This window comes from Kryptolebias marmoratus, linkage group LG1 (assembly GCF_001649575.2).
Source record: "Kryptolebias marmoratus isolate JLee-2015 linkage group LG1, ASM164957v2, whole genome shotgun sequence".
Taxonomy (NCBI): Eukaryota; Metazoa; Chordata; class Actinopteri; order Cyprinodontiformes; family Rivulidae; genus Kryptolebias; species Kryptolebias marmoratus.
In genome coordinates, this window is record NC_051430.1 from 25,493,732 (window position 1) to 25,515,032 (window position 21,301).

Below are 21,301 nucleotides of genomic sequence, written 5' to 3' on the forward strand. Positions count from 1 at the left end.
CAGCTGTAAAAATTTGAACATGATCCAACAAATCTGGGTTTTCCTAAACAGTTATTCATGAAACAAAACAAAAGTGGGTAGGTTAAAGTCTATCACTTTGGCATACATCATCAGCAGAGTTTATTGTGACGTTAATGTAGATTGTTTTAGTTGTTTGTGCAGAATCTGATAATCTGTTTGAAAACTGAAAAAAACTATGATGGTTTTCAGTGAAGCATACCCAGAACATGATAGTAGTCCTTGTTAAACCCACTGAACCTTGTGTTAAAGCAGAAAATGTTGGTTGTTCTGCTGTGTTCAGAAAAAAAACAATAAATAAAGGGTTGTCAGTAAAACAGAAATGAGCGATTACAGCATCTTGAAGATCATCATCAGTGAGTGAGTCATAAAGAACAAAAGCACAGAATGATTTTTTACTCTTATGTGAAACACCTACAGTAGGTGAGATAGTGTCTTTCCCAAAAAACATCATTTATTTTATTTATAAGCCACTGACAAGCATACACTGTACACTTTTTGTTTTTGTCATTAATATTCTTTGAGCTTTGAATAGGGTAAAAAAATTACATGGAATTCAGAACAACATCAAAAAAAGTAAAATAAAAATCTTGAAAAAGTAAAAACTGGTTTCAAAAGGCCATGGTTCATTTTTCAGTACAGAGAGTACTTTTACTATATGTACAGGATCAGTTGTTTATTATCATCCTGACGCTGCAGTAAAACATGACAAACTACCCAGATGTGCAATTGATTACACAAAGTTTATGGCACCTAATGAGTTTGTTTAATTTATACCTGAAAAGGAAACATGTTTACTATTTTGGGCCAAGACCAAAAATCTTTTTATTATCTCCCATTATGAAATACTTTTATATTTTGATAAAACTTCTACAAAGTAATCTTACGATACACTGATTGATTATAGAAGTTAACCAGATTTGAGACGACCGTCACATTTAACTATCCTTAACATGCAAAAAGATGGCTACAACTCAGGAAAATGTACAGATATTAAGCTAAAATTTGGTGTGATAGTAGCTGAATTATCTCCAGCTCTGAGGGATCAAACAGTTTCTGTGTTTAAAACTTTGACCTGAAAGGCATGATATGAGTTCCTTCAAGAATCCTACTTTTTATGGTATTTCTAATACAAAGTCTGTGAATTCTGTATTAACAGCTTTAAAATTACAGTAAAATTAAAATCTATGTTGGCTCGAAATAGCAAAGAGAGTTATTATTTATAGGTTTTAATTTTCTGTTTTTCATCCCAGGCGTGTAGTTTTCACACTGGTAAAAAGGAAGTCCTACCGGTTGTTTGAAAGTATTTATCAGAGTTGTGGATCCGTTCTCGTGTGCGTGTCACGTTCTGCTCGGTTAGAGCAGACGTGTAGCTGAACTCGACGGTCAGGTTCATTTCCACACCTGATAAGCTCTTTCATCTCTGGTTTACTTTGATGTTTTTGCGCTCCTGGATGAGTCTTCTTGCTCTTTCTCCCTGTCCGGATCTGTCTTCTCCTCTCTGTATCCTTCCTATGACTTTGTACCGTCAGCTCTCTGTCTCTTTGTTTGTTCCTTTCTGTTTCTGTGATGAAGACTTACCAGCTTTTTTCCCCCCCTTTGGAGACATGTGAGCAGACTGAACTCCAGATAAACAAAAAAAATACAATTCCACAAAAGTCATTGTGATCGCAACTGTGCAATAATACTAATAATTTTAAAATGATAAGAAGCAAATATCTGACGTTCTAAAGTGTGAAGCGTTCTCTGTTGGATACAGGAAAGCTTTCCCATGCCTAGAGCTTCTCTTCAGCAGTCTTCTTAGACATTTTAAACACTATATTTAAACAGCAGTGATAAATTAGAGGTATCTCCTGAGTTTCTTTCTAATGGCTCTTAAACTGGATCTGATTCGAGCCTTGAATTTTTACAACACAATGAAGGTTTTTGTCTAGAATCTGAAGACATTTAATGTCCTCTCAGCCACAAAGCCTACTCAGCTCTATCAGTTCTTGAACATTTCTGACCGTATATAAGTCAAAGACAATAAAGTGTAAAAAGACACTGGCCTTCCTGCAGCATCCTGTTGTTTAGTGACACCTCTGTGTTTACTATTTCCATCTGATGTTTGCTATCACGTGACTAAAATGTACCCTAGACAGGATCAGGACAAAGCTAGCCTGACGTAGAACAACATGTAACATCAGAAACTGCAGCAGAAAAAGTTCATTTTGCAAAACACTGATGTTGGTGTGGACAGGGTTTAAAAGAAATGACAACACTGGGTGTCAAACCCCCCTCGATCGTCATTGTGCCCAGAAAGTGTGAATCTTTCATGTTGGCATCACCAAAAGTTTCTGAATCATAACGTATGCAACGAGACGTCATGCAAAAGTGTTCCCAGGTAACGGGATGTTAAACACCATCACTGAATGATTTTGTTCTTAAAAACTGCAGCTGGTGCATCTCTAATAGCATGAATGGATGCTTGCAGGTCTGAGAAGTAAAGCCAGTGTTTAAGGAACATAAACATGCAGTTTTTCAAATGGTCAGCAAGCCGGAACCCCTGTGGTTGTAAAAAGAAGGCAGACTGCATGGAACTCTATAACTTAATGACCCTATTTCTCACTTAAGTTATTACCTTATTAAACTATTTCCTGGGGTGTTTATGGCCTAATGATCTCATTTTCAAGTCTTCTTTTGAACGGCATGATGCTTAATCTCTAAATTCTTGATGCATTTAAAATGCTGCAAAGAAAATACTGAAAAGTGTTGCTGTAGTCCTTTCTGCTTGCCCTTGAATGCAGCATTCTTCCTGATCACTACTTAAATACAAAAATCTGTATTTACAAAGTATTTTTTTCCCCATCTCAGCTACTGTTTCATTAAATCCCTCCCTGATATTTTCTATCCATCCCTCAGCATCAGCAGCAGGTGGTGCAGGCAGTGGAGAGAGCCAAGCAGGTCACCATGGCTGAACTCAACGCCATTATAGGAGTGAGTTTAATGCACACACATGCACACACACACACACACACACTGAGGGAAACGCAGACAGTGTTTCCTTCAATACTGAAAAGAAGAAAAAGATTAAAGGAAAAGAAGAAACAGATGTCTGCTAAACAGCAACACCACTGAGGCCCATGCAGGATGAGTATTTGTGTTAAATGTGGCAATAAATAGTAACAGTAGTTGGAAAATCTATTTTCACCATATCTGTTCACCAAACATCAATAAACAAGAAAAGATTTTACCTTTACCGTTACCTTTATATATATATATATATATATATATATATATATATATATATATATATATATATATGTGTGTGTGTATATTCTAATTATCTGATTTTATTAGAATACTAGGTCATGATTATTTATGGGGATTTACAATGATAAGAAGCAAATATGAAACTTTCCTTTCACCTTTTTCTATAAAAAAACACTTGTCTGTGTGTGGAATTTAGAGGGATTTATTGCTCAGAATTCACAGTTATTGCAAATAAATTATCAAAAGGACACTGTATCCTTGGGCAATTAAAGAATATTTATATTAGTAACTCATATGTCTCTATGCAGGAGTGGGTTTGTGTTAACAAAATATCTCATGAACCACAAGACAAATTGTAAAGAAACTTTAAAATGTGCGCTTCAGATGATTAAGTTTTGGAGTCAACCCAATTCAAGATGGCTGCGACAGCCACGTGACCTGAAAAACATGGCTATACAGATATTTAGTGTGGTAGTAGCTGAGACTGATCCCCAGTACATATTTTGAGTACTTACATAAGATGATCTTAGTTTAAAAAGCTGGCGGGCGACATGCATTCCTTAAATGTTTTTATCACGATCTGGTGCCGCTTGCTGTACGTGACATTTTTTCTCCAAATTTGTTAATCGGTGCTTCTGGATGTCCTTCAGCAGCAGCAGCTCCAGGCTCAGCACCTCTCCCACGGTCATGCCATTCCAGTCCCGCTCACCCCCCATCCAGCAGGTCTCCAGCCCCCTCTGCCCCCTGGAGCCAGTACTGCCAGCCTGCTGGCTCTGTCGTCGGCGCTGAGCCACCAGCTGCCACTCAAAGATGAGCGGAAACACCATGAAAACAACAGCGAGCACACCAGAGGTGAGCTTTGACTCTAAATGTGTTGTTGAAATTGTAAAATCAGTCTTTAACATGGATCTCTGGTTCTCTACCTGTTTTACATCTTTAGAATATTCACTTCTATGAATTATGTCTTATAATATAAGTTATTATATTGCTGCCCTCTTCTGCTCTCAGTGAACAGCAGTTAAAACAATTACAAGCTGATTTATCATTATACCATTTTAATTGGTCTAATAAGAAACAGACATCCGCTATGGTTCCTCTTTTCTCTTGTACATCAAGAACGGATTTTATTTGTCTCTGATCTGACTTTGAGTTCAAGTATTTAATTACTGTTCATAGAGACTATGTGAATGTGTGTGTGTGTGATAGAAACAGTGTGTGCTGCCACTTAATTACTTCGTTTCAGCATGTCTGGGAGGGTTTTTACCGTGCAGTGAAGCTGTTAACCTTGACCTGCAGCTGCAGTAAAGCTAACAGCTGCTAATGCAGGTAGTACTCACCCACATTAGGGAAGACGATCAATAAAATATAAAAAAGCAAATCTTCAGTTCCTGAGAAGAAATGCATTAAGGAAAGAAGGGGTTTCTTTAGTTCCAGTCAAAGTCTTTCGAAGTATTGAAACAAACATTTAAATTTGACAAATTAAATGTCACCTGATCACACAGATCCATTCTTCTTTAATTTACAAACAGCCCTATAAAAACATTTTTGAAAAGCATTTATATAATAAGCTTAAAGTGTGCATCAGAAGTAAACAGGTATAACAAATAAAGTCACTATACGTAACAAATGACAACCTTAAACTAACTTTTTGAGTATATGCTCTTTAGATAAAAGAAAACATACTTTGATAAAAGAACATCCAGAATTAAAAACATGATTAACAGTGATGAAGTCAAACATACATTAAAGATTTAATCCACATATTTTTAACTTATGGTTAAATTTGAATTTTATAGCATTTTACACTGAGGTCTAAGTAATATCTCTTATTGTAACAAGAGGCTGTTCAGACCTGTTGTTGAATATCTGTCTTGGTAATTCGACTGCTAGTAGACGTCTCTGAGTGTTCACACCTGGCAGTTAATGTGTATCACAAACTGGATGTCACTTACCAGCTCTGTGTGCAGATACTCAAGCAGCCACGTCACACTGAACAACAAACAGGACATATTCCGACACACTGATGTTTCTATAGAAATTACAACATTCAGACGCCTTGACTATATTATTATTTTGGCGTGGCCACAGTTAAGATTCATTTGAGTCACATTTTTGTACAGTCATCTCCTAATAAGCTTAATTAGATAACTCTGTCAGAGCTAAAATTTAAAATTTTAATCCATTAAGCTCCATTTAAACACAACTTCACTGAATGGGATATCAGTGCTCTGTAGGTAAATTTAATGCAACATAATGCTACGCAGACTGTTCTGTGATTAACACAGCTTATTATAGCTTACAGTGACCACAGCAGGTCCAATCAACTCTAAAAACAATCCGAACAAACAAATCAAGGACATACAACAACCTGCAGTTCGCTCTAAATAAAGTCCCTAACAAAACAAGCATTTATTCCTGAGAAGATTCTGATAAACAGTTCAATAAACGTTCTAACTTTTTAACCTAAGACATCCAAGTAATAACTCTGCTGCTTGTGTTGGGTAATGATAGTTCAGCAGGAGGTCCTACAGTGGGGCTCAGGACGGATTGTGTTCAGACTGCCAAACACATGTGGATAAAAGGGGTTCAGACCACGTTCAGAGGGAAAATGTATTCATCGCACAATGAGGCCGTTCGGACCTGTATTTACTGGTATCAGATAGCTACGAACACACTGAAGATCCAGGTCTGAACAGGGCCTATATGTATTCAAGAATATCATATTTTTTACACCTGATGTTCAAATTATGTAAAGTTTCTGATTCTTATTTGATTTTTAGCTCTTTCTTTGAATATTAGAGGTTACAATTTTCCTGAATGTGCTAAAAGACCTTCTATCCATCTTGTAAGTTTGTACACCGTATGTTTTGACTACACATTTTTTATATATATATATATATTTTTTTTTTTTTTTTTGCTTTTGACACCGAGCCTATCCATTCATTGAAACTATCAACATTTTTAAAAAGATTTTTTTATTTTATTTTATTTTTTTCATGTTTTCTGTCTCTTGACATCAGCTCAACTGTGAGGGGATTCAAGTGAAATTGCTTTCTTTTGAATTCTCAAAAGGTCTCATCCATCCTTTGCAGGCAGAAGGTTACGACGCATGAGTTTTGGTGAATGTGAGAATCAGAGGCAAACTGCAAAGCTTTAGAAGCAGAAAAGTGCTATTTTATTCAGAATGTGTGTATTTGTCTTTAGTATTAACTACTGAGATTTGTTAGGAGGCTGACGTCTTCACAGATTTCCCAGGACGGAGTCACATCAAGACCATAACCAATTCAAATCTAGTTAACGACATATCTCTATTTCTTATTTTGTGCTTGTGTTAACATTGTTCTTTTGGTTTAATCAGTTTTTTTCTGTTTTATGTCTTTCACCTCTTCAGACAGAGACTCAGTTAAGGTAAGTCTTTTCTGTTTTTTTTTCCTGTTGTATCACAAAGACACAACAAACACTGAAATAGAGATATATTTCTGGTGAGTCAATGTTAGATATTTTTATGTTAAATGGCACACCTGCACCACCTCTAAAAAGAGATGTTTGTTGAATAAATTATTTTGCCAACAGCCAGAGGTTGGCGATCATTAGCAGCTCTGTGTTTGTGTGTCTGATTTTAAGATTTTAGGTAAACCTTCAAGAAATAATCATTGATGATGCACATAAAATACACATTTTACATATTTTACTGTTAGTGAACCCAAAATGAAAGCTTGCATTTGTCTGCAATAAAATGTTACTATTTTTACTTGCAGTCTCCTAATATAAAGTCCCTACATATAAGAAACACAATTACACTACAATGTCACACTGAGAGAGGATGCAACATCAGACATTTTTTACACATAAATGAGAAGTATTCCTATTATAAAGACAAAATATTCATTCTGAAATGCGAATATTTCTTTTATGTATTAAATACTTGCACTGTGCCCAGAGAAATTAGTTTAATTAAGACATCTGAGATGCGAAAATGATGACAACTAGAGAGAATATTAAAACTCTGGTGGAAAAGAAACAAGAAAAGCAAAGACAAAATCTAAGTAGGAGAGAAAGGAAGAAGCAGAGAGGTTATGGAACAGATCACGGTTACATCCAGTGCTTGTAGTAATTAGTCTCTTAAGCGGCGCTTTTCTCCCAAGGCAAACATTTGGTTTGTTGAATACTCAATGAGCAGATTAGCATTTCTTTATACGGGCAGACTGAGCTCACATGCTTGAACAGACACACAGTTACAGAGGGCTGTGTGTGTGTTCTTGGGTTTGGAGTCAGTAAAAACTGGGAGAATGTTTTAATATGCTATCTCCTGCCCCCCATGCAGTGCTAACACACACACACTGAGCTGTGGGCTTCATGATTGGTGCAATTAGTAGCTGTGCATGTGTGTGTGTGTGTGAGTGTGTGTTTGTGAGGTCATCAGAAATCAGCGATAAGGACATTGAGCCCAGAATGATGAATTCCTTTCATTAGCGCCTTGTGAGAAACCACCCTCACACACACACTTAGACACACACACACACACACACACAGAGGGATGCTCTTTGACATAGCGGCCAACAGTCACTCCATGAAACCAATAAGCCGCTTGTCAGTGATCTACTGTTGTCGTGGCAACAGTCCACAGAGTACAGTTTGTGTGAACTGCAGGAACATCTGTGCCTTAATGTCCTTGGCATTAGCGCCTCACACACTGATAAAGGTGTGTGTGTACAAACGGCACGTCGGTGTGCGTCTCCAGACCCATTGTTGCCACGACAGGCAGTCAATTAGGCAGTCACGGTGCGTTCAAGGACAGCACCTTCGGAGATCTTTTGTTAGCGTTGGCTGGAAGGAGTGGAAAACTGGTTTTCTCGGTTGTACAGTAAATCCCATTGATATGCTTTTGATTTATTTGCTTTGTATTCCTGTAATGTTCCCTTTCAGTACATCATGTGATAAATTTTCTTCATCTGCTATAGTTTTAATCAAAGATCTCACGTAATAAATAATACTTGTCTAGTGAATAGTACTCATTTAATATCATGAGCTGTCATGGTCAGAGTATGTGTTAGGGAATAGTCTCAGCTATGACCACAATGAAATGTTTAGCACAATATTTGTGCTAAACACAAAAATTAATGTTTGTGTTTTCTAAGGTGACTTGGAAGTGGCAACCATCTTGAATCCGATTAGCTTCAAAAGTTAAAGTGTTTTAGATGTACATCCTATGATTATTTTCTGAAAGTTTCATTAAAATCTGTTCAATGATTCATCAGATTATTTTGCTAATAGACAGACATAGCTGACTTAGAATAGGTAATGGCAAAATTGTAAACAAAGATCTTGCACAATATGTTAGAGCTCAAAATATGTGTTGGGGATCAGTCTGAGTTGCTATTGCACCAAATTTTAGGTCAATATCTGTAAAATTTATAACCATTTTTTTGTGTTTAAAGATCAGTTGGCCATGGCAGTCATCTTGAATTAGGTTGAGTCCAAAAGTTAATCAGTTGTAGGTGGTAATTTACATTTAAGTTTAAGTATGTCAACTTACACTCAGTCACTCAGTAGTGTATGTCACTATAAGTATTTTTTGATATATATATATATATATATATATACTTGAGCAGAAAGGTCATTGGTATCAGTTACATAAAATAAGCCCCAATCATGCATCGTCATGTTGGCTGGCCTTAAATTGACAGTGACCACCAACATTATTTTTAAAAACAGCTTTTTTTCATTCTGCATTTTCTCACCTGATTATTAGAGAGACAAATGGTAGCCATGCTGATTCTGAAATGGAAGGAGAAAAAAAACCAAGATGCAAGAGGCTACAGATATTATTATCAGGAGCTGCAGAATTAATTTGATATGGGAGGCAAATGTAATTAGGATGTCAATAAAAATGAATACTTTCACTCACCCACACCAAAGAGTTTGTCACAGTCACAATGCTTGTACTGCCGGCGGTGCCGTTGATTGTCTCTGCAGCAAAATTAATTTGCTTTGATGTTTTTGAAGCGAGCTAATTTGCAGGCTAATTAATCTAATCAGTGTGAAAAGAAGGTGACAGAGAGCGATGGCTCAACTTGCTCCTTATCACTCAAGGAGAGACACCTCTATACACACACTGACATCTAAAGATTATTTGCACATACAGAACTCTAAAATGTAAACAGGACACACACACACACACACACAAACACACACACACACACACACCGAGCCCGACTCTTTCCCACACACAGAATCTTTGCCATCAACACTTGCAGCACGGCAAAGGGCAGTGGAAAGGTTACAGGCGTGAGTTAGTGGAAAGGTCGAGCTAAAGGTCTGGATTTATTTTTCCTTTTTCTGTCCAGTGTCTGCTGGGCGAGCAGCGCCTCCCAATGAGAGGCGGAGATCAGCAGAGACAAGAGGGGAAATGTTTAACTGACCTTAGTTTGATCTTTGCTTCTCAAAGACCATTATTTCCTCAGTAATGATATTTAAAGGATAGAGATATAAGAGGACCTGCTCATACTCAATGCTGATGTGTTCATGTATGTATGATGCTGTAAAAACTGGATGTTGTTACAGGCAGTGTTGTAAAGCTGTACATTACGACATATTTAAAGATTTTTTTTTTTATTGCGCATAAATAATGTTTTCGTCTGTGTGTAGAGTCTGTAGAGTGAGCAAAATAGCTCATAAACCAGTGAACAGAATTTAATAAAACTCTCAGAAGGTAATCACTAGATGTACATCTACGGCTGATTACCATTCCGAGTAAGCCCCATTAAAGATGGCCGCCAGAAGCTAATCAGCCTGAGCAAATGCAAAAGTCAGTCAGTTTTACAGATAATGAGCTAAAGTTTGGTTTGTTAGAAGCTGGGAGTCATTAGCAACACATATTTCAAGTGTTAACACGTCTTCCAATTTCTTGCAATATTGCATGAAATCACACATGACACCATTTACAGGGATTGAAGATATTTTGGCAGTTTTCTATCTTTTTTATTCACTGTAAAACACAAAGTTACATTTGAAGGAATTAAAAAAATCATCACATTTGTTTGAATTGCTGTGGATTATAACCGATCTGGTTCAGAACAGAGATCTCTGTTTACTTCAGCTTCTTTATGTGCATATTTATTTATTTTGCAGAGTTCATCTGTGTCTCCGACAGCCAGTTTTCAAACTGGAGAAAAGCACCGGAGTTCAAGCGATTTTTCATCTGACAGCAAAAAGCAGAAGACAGATGACAAGGAGCTGACCTCCACACGCTATGTGAGTGAAGATGTTCAAATAAACCTTCTGTGAGGAGGAGAGGAGTATTATCAAACAAATTTATTGTGAAGGAAAAGGGTGAACTAAATCATTTAGCCCTCCTGTGATGAGATGGCCTCGATGATACAGCAGCAGAGAATCTGAGCTCTGCATTGTAAAAATAAAAGGAAAAATAACAGTTAAAATTAAAATAAGAAAATCAAGACCACTTTCACATGGTTTTCAAAGCTGGGAAACAGTATTGAAACAGTATTTAAGCTGCCAATTAAATTTCAGCATCGGTATGGTAGTAATTCAATCATTGTGTAAATGGTGAGTCAGCATTCACACTATTGTTTTTCTGTTTTTAGTTTTTCATGTTTTTTGCAATCTAACTTCTGCATATTTTGTGCTATTATAGCCATTCATATAGCAAAATGTTCAGCTCATTCATGAGATGGGTGCTGCAACTTTTTGGTTTTTTAACTTCTGTACTTTATTTACAAACATTTTCCCAATAGAAATACATCGATATCTCTTAAATTCCTTCAAAAACATTGTTCTGTCTGAAATCTGCTTTAGCAAACTGGTTCTGTTTTTGTCTTCTTATCCTACTTTTAGATTTTATTTACCATTCTGCTACTTTTAGCCTTTAGCTAGCCTTTTGCTACATTTAACTTTTAGAGTTTTGTTCTTTTTAGCTTTTAAGAAGTATTCTGTATACTTTGGCTTTTAGCTAGCTTTTAGCTTTCAGCTTTGTTTAGCTTTTAGAACTGTTTTACCTTCAGCATTCAGAATAATTTTTCTTTTTCTTCCATCAGAGTAAAATTGCTTTTGTTTTATGTTAATCTCAGGAAAGTGATGGAGAGAAGAGCGATGACAACTTGGTGGTGGATGTTTCCAACGAGGTACCGAACAGTTTGCCATGATCACTTTTTCTGTATTACCTGGTTGGAAACAAATGAAGCTCGGTTCCTCAGACACGTCTGTGCTCACCCATCTCAGGATCCTGCATCACCTCGAGGAAGTCCTGCCCACTCTCCTCGGGAAAACGGATTGGACAAAAATCGCTTGTTGAAGAAAGATGCACCCCTGAGTCCTTCCTCCATCGCCTCCTCCAGCAGTACACCGTCATCCAAGTCCAAAGAGATTAATCTGGTGAGTCACTTGGGTAATTAAATCCTTCTGATCTTCTTTTTCACTTATTCTCAGGGTAGCTTTCTATCTTTAGGCATTCAGATAAATGCAAAAATCACAACTCACAAAGTGGTTTAAAACATGAACCATTTCTGCTGATTTAATGTTTCTGCTCTGCTCATCTGTTAAGTTTATTTTGGTGTTTTTGGATACAGAATGAAAAGTCCACAACCCCCGTGTCCAAGTCCAGCACCCCAACATCTCGCTCTGAGGTGCCCACACCCAGCAGCACCACCACCCCTGGCCTGAGGCCGACATCGAGCAAACCTACAGGAGCTGAGATGCTGGGTGAGAGCTTAAAACACAACTTAGTGTTCTTTGAAAGAATGTGTATCGCTCCTCACTGTGCATGCCAAAGTTTTAAACAAAGATCTTGGGTAATATGTAAGTGTTGGAGTTGACTTTCAGCTTCTATCATACAAAATTTTAGCTTAATATCTGTAAAACTAACTGAGTTATAACTAGTTTGTGTTTGAATCAGGTTGTCTGTTCACTGATTAATTCTTGAAAGTGTCATTAAAATCCCTTCACTGGCTCAGGAGTTATTTTCCTAACAGACAAACACAAAGACAGACATGCTTCCTCGTCCCTCATGGCAGTGGGAAAAATTATTTTTTTGAACTGTTTCCAAAATCATCTACATTTCCTGAAGTAGATTGGATTGGGACAGACAATCTCAGTTTCCTGTCAGTAGTTCAGTTGCCTAAAATTGTGTTAAGTGTTTTTTTAAATTAATAATTACTAGAGAGACTAATTTAACGTTAATAATTTAGTTTCGGATTAAGGAGTAAATATGTCTCCTACCAAAAGTATTTTCTCACAGGTAAACAAACCAGACTAAGTTTAGATATCATAACCTGTACTGGTTTTGTCTTTCAGCTCCCGGTCTCCGCACGCCTCTCGCAGTGCCCTGCTCGTACCCCGGTCCGTTCGGAATGGTTCCCCACCCAGGTATGAATGGAGAGCTGGGTGGAGCTGGAGTAGCGTACACCGGCCTGCATAACATCTCCCCGCAGATGAGCGCAGTGGCTGCTGCTGCCGTGGCAGCCTACGGACGTACACAAGTGGTACCTGAACTCTCACCGAAACATCGACTCTGAATATGAAAACATTATTGTTTAATACCTGACAGGACTGGTCAAACACCGCAAGGAACAACTTCATTAGACAGAGCAGCAAACTCACACAGTTTGTGATATTTGACTCAAATTAGCTGCCCTTTGCTGGTGTACATTTCATTTAAGTCATAAAATCCGAATCACTGCTCCACATCCAATGAAATATATGCAAATTAATAAATTTTGAGTGATAAAATATTACGTAACAAAACAATATCTTTCATAAAGAAAAGAATAAAAAAACATCACAAAATGTTTTTTGAAGCCGTTCACTGGCCTCCCTTTGAAAATTGGTTATTTTCAATTAGTTGCAAAATGTAAAAACACAAGTTTATGCTAATTTTCTAATCTTAAGTCCATCAATGAATTACAGTTTTACTAAAATAGTGTAAACAAAATAGATGTAATAGAGAAAATGCAAACATTAACTATAGAAATGGCATTTTCTGCAAAAGTGCAGCATGAAGATGGAGGCTGAATGACTGCTGAAATTTGCTAAGAAGAACAAGAAGCTTAAACTGAGTTGTTAAATATAAAAAGGCTAAAAGTGAAACAAAACAAAAATGCTGGCTAAAAGCCAAAAGTAGCAAAAGATTTTCTTCAAAAATAAAAGCAACAAAAGGCTAGCTAAAGGTAACAAAAGACTAACTAAACTTAACAAAATGCTAGCTAAACATGATTAAAAGTTAACTAAAAGCTAAAAATAGCAAAAGATTAACAAACAGCTAAATGTAGCAAAATTGTAGCTGAAAGCTGAACATAGCAAAACTAACTAAAAAGCAGCAGCTAAGGTAACAAAATGTTTGCTGGAATCTAAAGTCACATAAGGTTAGCTACTTTAAAAAGTTAAACTTACTCTTACTTCATCCTTTATTTTGAAAATTTTAATTATTATTTTAATTGGTGGTAGCTGATGCTTAGGATGACTCGACTCTTCACTTCATGTCTCTCCCTGTTTGTCTGTCCCTCTTCTGTCTGCCTCTCCTTTCCTCACTTCTTTTCCCTGCTGTAGTAACAGGTGTATGTCACTGAACTGTTTTCAAACCGTGTCATCCTTTGAATTTGTTTAGGTGGGATTTGATCCTCATCACCACATTCGTGTCCCAGGCCTTCCTCCCAACCTGTCAGGGATTCCTGGCGGAAAGCCGTACGTTTCCGTTCCTCGTTCCTGATGTGCTGACATTCAGTCCATAATGTCCGATTTTACCTCATTTTTTTCTCGTATTATCGACGCCTTTTGTCTCTTCAGAGCCTACTCCTTTCATGTGAGCGCTGATGGACAAATGCAGCCCGTGCCTTTTCCTCCTGATGCACTTATCGGCCCTGGCATCCCACGCCATGCTCGACAGATCAATACTCTGAGCCACGGAGAGGTGGTGTGCGCCGTTACCATCAGTAACCCGACTCGTCATGTTTACACTGGGGGCAAAGGCTGTGTGAAGGTGTGGGACATCAGTCACCCAGGCAACAAAACCCCTGTATCCCAGCTGGACTGCCTTGTAAGTGCAAGCACCATATGGATTAGAGTACTTTTTAACAAATCGTTTTACCAGCTGTACCGTATCTGTCACATCAGAACAGAGATAACTACATCCGTTCATGTCGGCTGCTCCCGGATGGCCGAACGCTCATTGTTGGCGGGGAGGCAAGCACCTTGTCGATTTGGGATTTGGCGACACCAACTCCTCGGATCAAAGCAGAACTGACTTCATCAGCGCCGGCGTGTTACGCTCTGGCCATCAGCCCTGACTCCAAAGTGTGCTTTTCCTGCTGCTCCGATGGAAACATAGCTGTCTGGGATCTTCACAACCAGACTCTGGTCAGGTGGGTGGCTGCAGATTTCAGAGGGTCAGTTATCATGAAGGTGAAGACAGAGGGATAATGTGTTTGTTTGTCTGTATATTCATATTTCATGAACCACTGAATGGATTTTAATGGAACTTTCAGAAAGTAATTATTAGTTTGACATCTACAGCTGATTAAGTTTTGAACTCAACCCAATTCAAGACGACAGTTGGGTGTCCAATCCTGGTCCTGGAGAGCAATTATCCTGCATGTTTTGATTAACAGGCTTCTGCAGAACATAAAGAGGTAATTTAACCACTGAATCAGGTGTGGTGGAGCAGGGAAACAAGTAACACATGCAGGATAGTGGCCCTCAAGGACCAGGATTGGACACCCCTGATTTAACAGAACTCCTTGGGATGTTTAGGGCCTTGGAAATCTTTTTGTATCCATCCCTTGACTTGTTTTCTCTGAGTTGAAATAGGACAGTCACCTTAAAGGGGATTGATATTTATGCAATCACTTACTTTACGTTGCATATTTTTATTTAACTGGTATTACTTTGTAGAAATTTGATTTTGCTTAGTTATTAAAGAGGTTTTTTTTGTTGTCAAAAACACCATGACTGATATATAATAGCAATAAAAGGATAAAACAGCCATACTTTTTATAGGCACTGTATCTGCATTCTATGATTTTTGCTGAATACTCTTGTTCAAGGTGAATTTGTTTGCCTTTGTTTTTCTGCAGGCAGTTCCAGGGCCACACCGATGGGGCCAGCTGCATAGACATCTCCAATGATGGAACCAAGCTGTGGACTGGAGGCCTGGATAACACTGTCCGCTCCTGGGATCTGAGAGAGGGACGGCAGCTGCAACAGCACGACTTTACCTCCCAGGTACCCAACAAACTAAAGAACATACACAGCAAAATGTTATTTATTAACCAACTTTAAAGTATTTTGTCAAGCTTTGCATTTTAAACTAAAGTATAAAATCTAGTTTTTGTAGCACTGTGGGACTAGCTCTGTTTGTAGTTTGTAGTTATTGCTTATATAGGCTTTGGTTTTGAAACAGATGCATTTTTCTTTTAGTTGATGGTTAAGTTAAAGTAAAAATGTCACAGACTGGTAAAAATTGTGCAGGACGAGTCGCTGCAAACGGCAGCGTGTGTGATTACTGTCTCAGCCTTTGATTTATTGCAGTAATTTACAAGCTCAGTTCAGAGCATTTAACCCACACTAAAGGCCAGACTGTTTTTGTCCTGCCCTCAAATACTTTTAACACTAATAATACTCGCAGTTTGAATTTAGGCTTGTTTTTTTCAGCTTAGAAGAAAAGCAGCAATAATAGACCATTACTGCAATTTTCCAGAATAGACCCATTTCAGAACCCTAAGTGTGCACATGTGAGTGTGCATTAAGGAGGTTTCAGCGAGGGCAGGGCAGACAGGGAGCAATATGGCTGATAAACTTCTTATGCCTTTATCTTTACAGCTTTAGCAAATTTTTCACCAGCCATTTCTCAAATATAATAAATAACACTAGGTTTAGTGGGTTTTTCATGCTATTATGAGTGCGTTTTTAACTTCACCTCGTGAAAATCATTCACCTTGAATCACGTAGCGCTTGGTTTGGTTGCAGATCTTCTCTCTGGGTTATTGTCCAACGGGCGAGTGGCTGGCAGTGGGGATGGAAAACAGCAATGTGGAGGTTCTGCACGTCACCAAACCTGACAAGTACCAGCTCCACCTGCATGAAAGCTGCGTGCTGTCTCTCAGATTCGCTCACTGTGGTAAGAGGCCAACGCAGTCATTGAGCTGTCATTAATTTAGATGTATGAGGTAAATAGGTGGTAGCAATCAACTGGCACTAGACTTTACATTAGAGTTGAGCCATTATATATAGGCAAAAATCATGGCTGCCCTTTTGAAAGAATCCTTCATAACATCCTGGTAGCTTATATTAAAAATCTCAGTTTATTTGCTGATCAGGCTGAGAGTCTTGCTCACCTGTAACCCAAAATGCAGACACAAAGAAACCTCCAACTGAGAAACTGCACTTCACCAAGTTGTGCCACTTCCCACAATTTGTGTTGTGCTAATTTATATTAGCATGAATTAAATAACTTTTTGTTTTGTGTTAGCTCACAGTTTGCCATCCAGCAGACTGAAGAATTCACAAATGAGGAACAAAAGGTGGCACTGTGAGAAAGGAAAAGAATGCATTCATTCTTCATTCTTTACTGTTTGATTGTTAGCAAAATATCTAATGAACCACAAGACAGATTTTACTGAAACTCTCAGAAAGTAACAACTGGATGTACATCTGCCACTGATTAACTTTTGGAGTCAACCCAATTCAAAATGGCTGCCATAATTAGTCAACAAAAGCCAACACAAAATGGCTATAACTCAGTTTTACAGATATTGCACAAAAGTTTGATGTGGTAGTAACAATGTATACTTTGAGCCTGATATCTCATGATATTGCATGAGACAGCATTCTGATTACTAAATCTTTCACCATCTTGAATTACATTATGTTCTAGTGAGGGTGACAATTTTGGAGGAGTTTGTAACACTACATGATAAGCATTGTGACTAAACATGACTAAAATATGACAATCTGAGAATAAAATAACAAAACAAAATGACAGATAGACAAATTACTGGCGCATGTATAAAATTATCTTTCTGTCTCCTGCAGGAAAATGGTTTGTGAGCACAGGAAAAGACAATCTGCTCAACGCATGGAGAACCCCATATGGAGCCAGCATTTTTCAGGTGAGTGTGGAAGAAGAGAGGATAAAACTGCATGTGTGGCGGCTGAAAGGCCAAACAGTCCAGGTTGTATCTGCAGGAGTATTGAGATACTTTTGAGAAAGACATCAAATCCGTTTCAGTTCACGGACTTGAAACTTTTATGAGAGGATGATCAATAAAAAGGCCAAACGTTCAATTTTTGAATGATATTAGAATGGAACAAAATGCTCTCTGATGCCGAACACAGCAACATCTTACAAAGTAAAAGCAAACTCAGCTCTCCGTGTGTGGGAGTTTGAATGCTTCTCTATCACATGCATGATACTATTTTTTTTCTCAGTTTTTAAAACAATTTGCACACATTGTTTCCCCCTCACAGTCGAAGGAGTCATCCTCAGTGTTGAGCTGCGACATCTCCATAGATGATAAGTACATCGTGACGGGCTCAGGTGACAAAAAAGCAACCGTCTATGAGGTCATCTACTAGGAGAGCTGAGCTCCAACGACATCTTCGCATCTGGGCGTGAAGTCTCCATCATCTGTATACAAATTTTAAATGTGTAAAAAAAAAAAAAAAATTCAAACAGAACAAACCAAACCCTTTCTTGGACCGTGATTGTTTAACTTCCTGGTTCTGGCTGGTTGTGGATCAAAAACGAACAAGTGGAACTAAGCACAGAGATTATTTTTCTTTCCATTATTTCAACTTAAGTGACGTTTTGTTGTTGTGAGGATAAATGAATGTCCACGTGCACTGAGTCATTCCTTTACGTAACGTTTGACACAAGCCTTTGCTACATTTGATTTTGTTTTCCAACAAGCAGCTGTGAAACAAGTGTCTTTGTTAATGTATACAGTATTTATCTATATACTTTGTATATATTTGGCTTTAAACTTTAAGTGAGCTTGGTGCCTAATCCCAATTTTCTCTCAAAAACGACATGCCATTTTTGTCATCTGTCATTTCTGCATAATTTTCTGCGTAATTGCACCTAACAGAGGCATAATAATAAACTCTGAGACAGACACATGTCTTGATCGACAGAAGTTGCAATTATGCGCATGTGATTTTGTGTTTTTAAGCAAATATATGAGGCTTTGTTCGAAGACAAAGGTAAAATGCTTTTTCTGTGAGCTCCAAAGGCAATATATTCCCTCTTATTTGATTGATTTTGTCTTAAAGTGCATTTTATCTTGTTTTTTGTTCTTACTTTTATTACTCAAAAAAGAACAATAAGCCTTCCACACATAAAATACACATCATACCTTCATTTCATTACAGTTGCATGCTGAGTGGTGCTTTATCTTAAAACGGTTCCTTATTGTCTCCGAGCTCCTTAAGGGCAAAACAGATGATTAAAAAAGTGTTGTTGTCCTTCAAGGAACGGCTTATGATCACACTCTACAAAAACACACATTGACTTAATACAGAAAGAGTAAGGAGAGTTTGCTCAGCTTAGCGTAAAGCCTGGTTGAAGTTATGGTTTGATCCAAAAACAGAAGATGTCTACTGTAAATACACGTATGATGTATTTGAACTGTATTATCTTTACACATTAAACAAACATGGTGGGTCATGTTGCGATGGACATTTATGCGTTCAGAGGCAGATTGTTTTGTTTAGACCAGGGGTCTCCAATCCTGGTCCTCGAGGGCCGCTATCCTGCATGTTTTACCTGTTCCTCTGCTCCAACACACCTGATTCAGTGGTTCAATTACCTCTTCCTGTTCTGCAGAAGCCTGTTAATCACCCATTGATTTAAATCAGCTGTGTTGGAGCAGAGAAACAAGTAAAACATGCAGGATAGTGGCCCTTGAGGACCAGGATTGGAGACCACTGGTTTAGACAGTTGAGGTTAGCATTAGGCTAAGTTAACCAGCATCTACCAACAGCTTCTTATGGAGTTTGTTTTGATCAGTTTTTTTCAGCTTGGGCTCCTTAATTTTAATATTTTCTGTATTTTTTTTAAATCTGTGTTCCTTAAATGTTTTTATTTTTGTCACATTTCTTGTAATTCAGCGTCTGGGTGATGTTGGAACTTGGTGTGTGTGTGTGTGTGTGTGTGTGTGTGTGGATGTTTCAAGCCTGTGGGCGCTGTATGAACAGAATAAGATTGCCCTCAGTGTCCTCACTACTGACTGACATTTGCACTTGGTTCTGACTTTCAGTTTGAACTCCTGTGGATGTTCCTTCTGATAGATTTCAGTGAAACTGATTTATTGGTGTTTGGAGGTCGACCTTCTCATTTTGAAACTTTGTTTTTTTTATTATTATTTTTTTTTTTTTTCTATTTGCTTGTTTTTCTTTTGTTGAGATGTTTGGATACAGAAAAAAAAAATGGTCAGTGATAAGGCCGGGATTTATCTCGGACTTTCTTCTGTTGGCTTGTAAAAAATAACACAGTGCCTTTATGCTACTACGCTTCTGGCATTTTATCCTGCTGATTGTTCGAAAACACACACGGTTAATGTAACTTTTTTTCTTTTTTTACATTTTGCAAGTTTTGAAAATGGATTTTAATAAGATTACCAGATCACCCAGTGTTGTTTGTATCAGTTGTGTCCTTGTAAAAAACCTTTCTTTATTGTGATTTCTAAACAAACGCCTGTAAAATACACTAACCATCATTGCAGTGCTGGGTGTTACAGATCAGGTTTTTTTTTTTTGCATTATCTCCTACTAATAAATACTGTGTGTTTAGTATATTTTGATAAATTTGGAGAAGTTTGACCAGAACTGCAAACAGGCATTCATATTACAGCTTGAATATATTAGCATAAACTCTCAGTTTTCAGTTATTGAGTGCAAAATCCAGATCAAACAGTGGGCAGTTTAATAATGTCGTCTTTATAAACATGTCTTGTTTCTCACAGCTGTCTTGTAACAAAATGTAAAATAGACCTATTTTGACTCAATGTCTTTATTTATTTATTTTTTTTTGTTTTGCATAATGACACATTTCCTGACAACCCTCATGGTGATAACTGTGAAAAGATAAATTTGGTTTATTTTTTTTTCAGTGAGCTTGCTTGAAGTACATGTTTTTTTTCAGTTTCTTTATTTCTGATCTAAAGATTTGAAAAGATCCTGAGAAGCTATCATGTAAATGCAGTTTCATTTCCACGTTTATGAGCATGTCCTTAACCTCTGCAGGAAACCAATATACATTAAATTGGCTTTTCAAAGATTTGATGCTTTCTCACACTCTGAAAAAAAAGTTTCTTTTCAAGGGAACAAAGAAAAAGATGAGTTTTTATGACGAGAACAATGGGGGTAAATGCAAAGGACATTTTTCAGTGCAGACATCTCACCAGGATGAAAAGTCTAACCCTGACCACAGGAAGGACAGTTTACGCTTATTACTGATATTTATTCTGACATTTCTGGCTGCTACATACAGGAACACTGGAGGACAGGCCATACTTTTCAGGGCTTTGCTATTATTATTATTTTCACTGTTCTTTTCTTTTAATTTTCTTTTTGCTGCACCAACATATTTATATTTAAATGACCAGTATTCACTTTGCTGTCACTGACTGATTTGATGTTTCTTCCCTTGAAAAAGTCTGAATCAAATCTGTTAAAATCTCTTTGAAATGTACCTAAAATATGCTTTGGTTGGACTCACACTCATGTAACAAGTCAAACTTGATGGGTTCTTGTCTCATTTGTTTGCTGTGAGACTCATGACCTTATACAGAAAGAATGTTACTATAATGATTGACTTGACTGTAAACATGTAATTATTTAAGCTTACAGCAAAAAGAAACTTCCTGTTGCCAGTCGAGTTTTTGTTTCATTCAGTGCAAATTGCCTTTGCTCTCTTTTTTATAGTGTGTGGTTGATTTAATTAAATTATCGTGCGGAGTACTTTGTTTGAGTTTCTATTACTGTGCTGAGTGAGAATTAGATCTTACAGGGATTAATATGCTTT

At 37.5% G+C, this 21,301-nt stretch overlaps 1 protein-coding gene across 3 annotated transcripts in view; it reads left to right on the plus strand.

The window, feature by feature from the left end:
* LOC108233636 (transducin-like enhancer protein 4) overlaps positions 1-17,971 on the plus strand; it is a 36,158-nt gene extending 18,187 nt beyond the window's left edge. For 2 of the 3 annotated variants that reach the window (XM_017412219.3, XM_017412221.3), the window contains exons 6-20: positions 2,920-2,994; positions 3,921-4,122; positions 6,662-6,678; positions 10,402-10,524; positions 11,358-11,411; positions 11,509-11,661; positions 11,856-11,988; positions 12,580-12,767; positions 13,889-13,965; positions 14,068-14,317; positions 14,395-14,642; positions 15,354-15,501; positions 16,246-16,396; positions 17,311-17,387; positions 17,746-17,971. In XM_017412219.3, the coding sequence (XP_017267708.1) occupies positions 2,920-2,994; positions 3,921-4,122; positions 6,662-6,678; positions 10,402-10,524; positions 11,358-11,411; positions 11,509-11,661; positions 11,856-11,988; positions 12,580-12,767; positions 13,889-13,965; positions 14,068-14,317; positions 14,395-14,642; positions 15,354-15,501; positions 16,246-16,396; positions 17,311-17,387; positions 17,746-17,853 (2,004 nt within the window). In that variant the 3' untranslated portion in view covers positions 17,854-17,971. The remainder of the gene's footprint in view (positions 1-2,919; positions 2,995-3,920; positions 4,123-6,661; positions 6,679-10,401; positions 10,525-11,357; positions 11,412-11,508; positions 11,662-11,855; positions 11,989-12,579; positions 12,768-13,888; positions 13,966-14,067; positions 14,318-14,394; positions 14,643-15,353; positions 15,502-16,245; positions 16,397-17,310; positions 17,388-17,745) is intronic. The other variant, XM_017412220.3, reaches the window with a different exon arrangement.
* Positions 17,972-21,301: the final 3,330 nt, after the last annotated feature.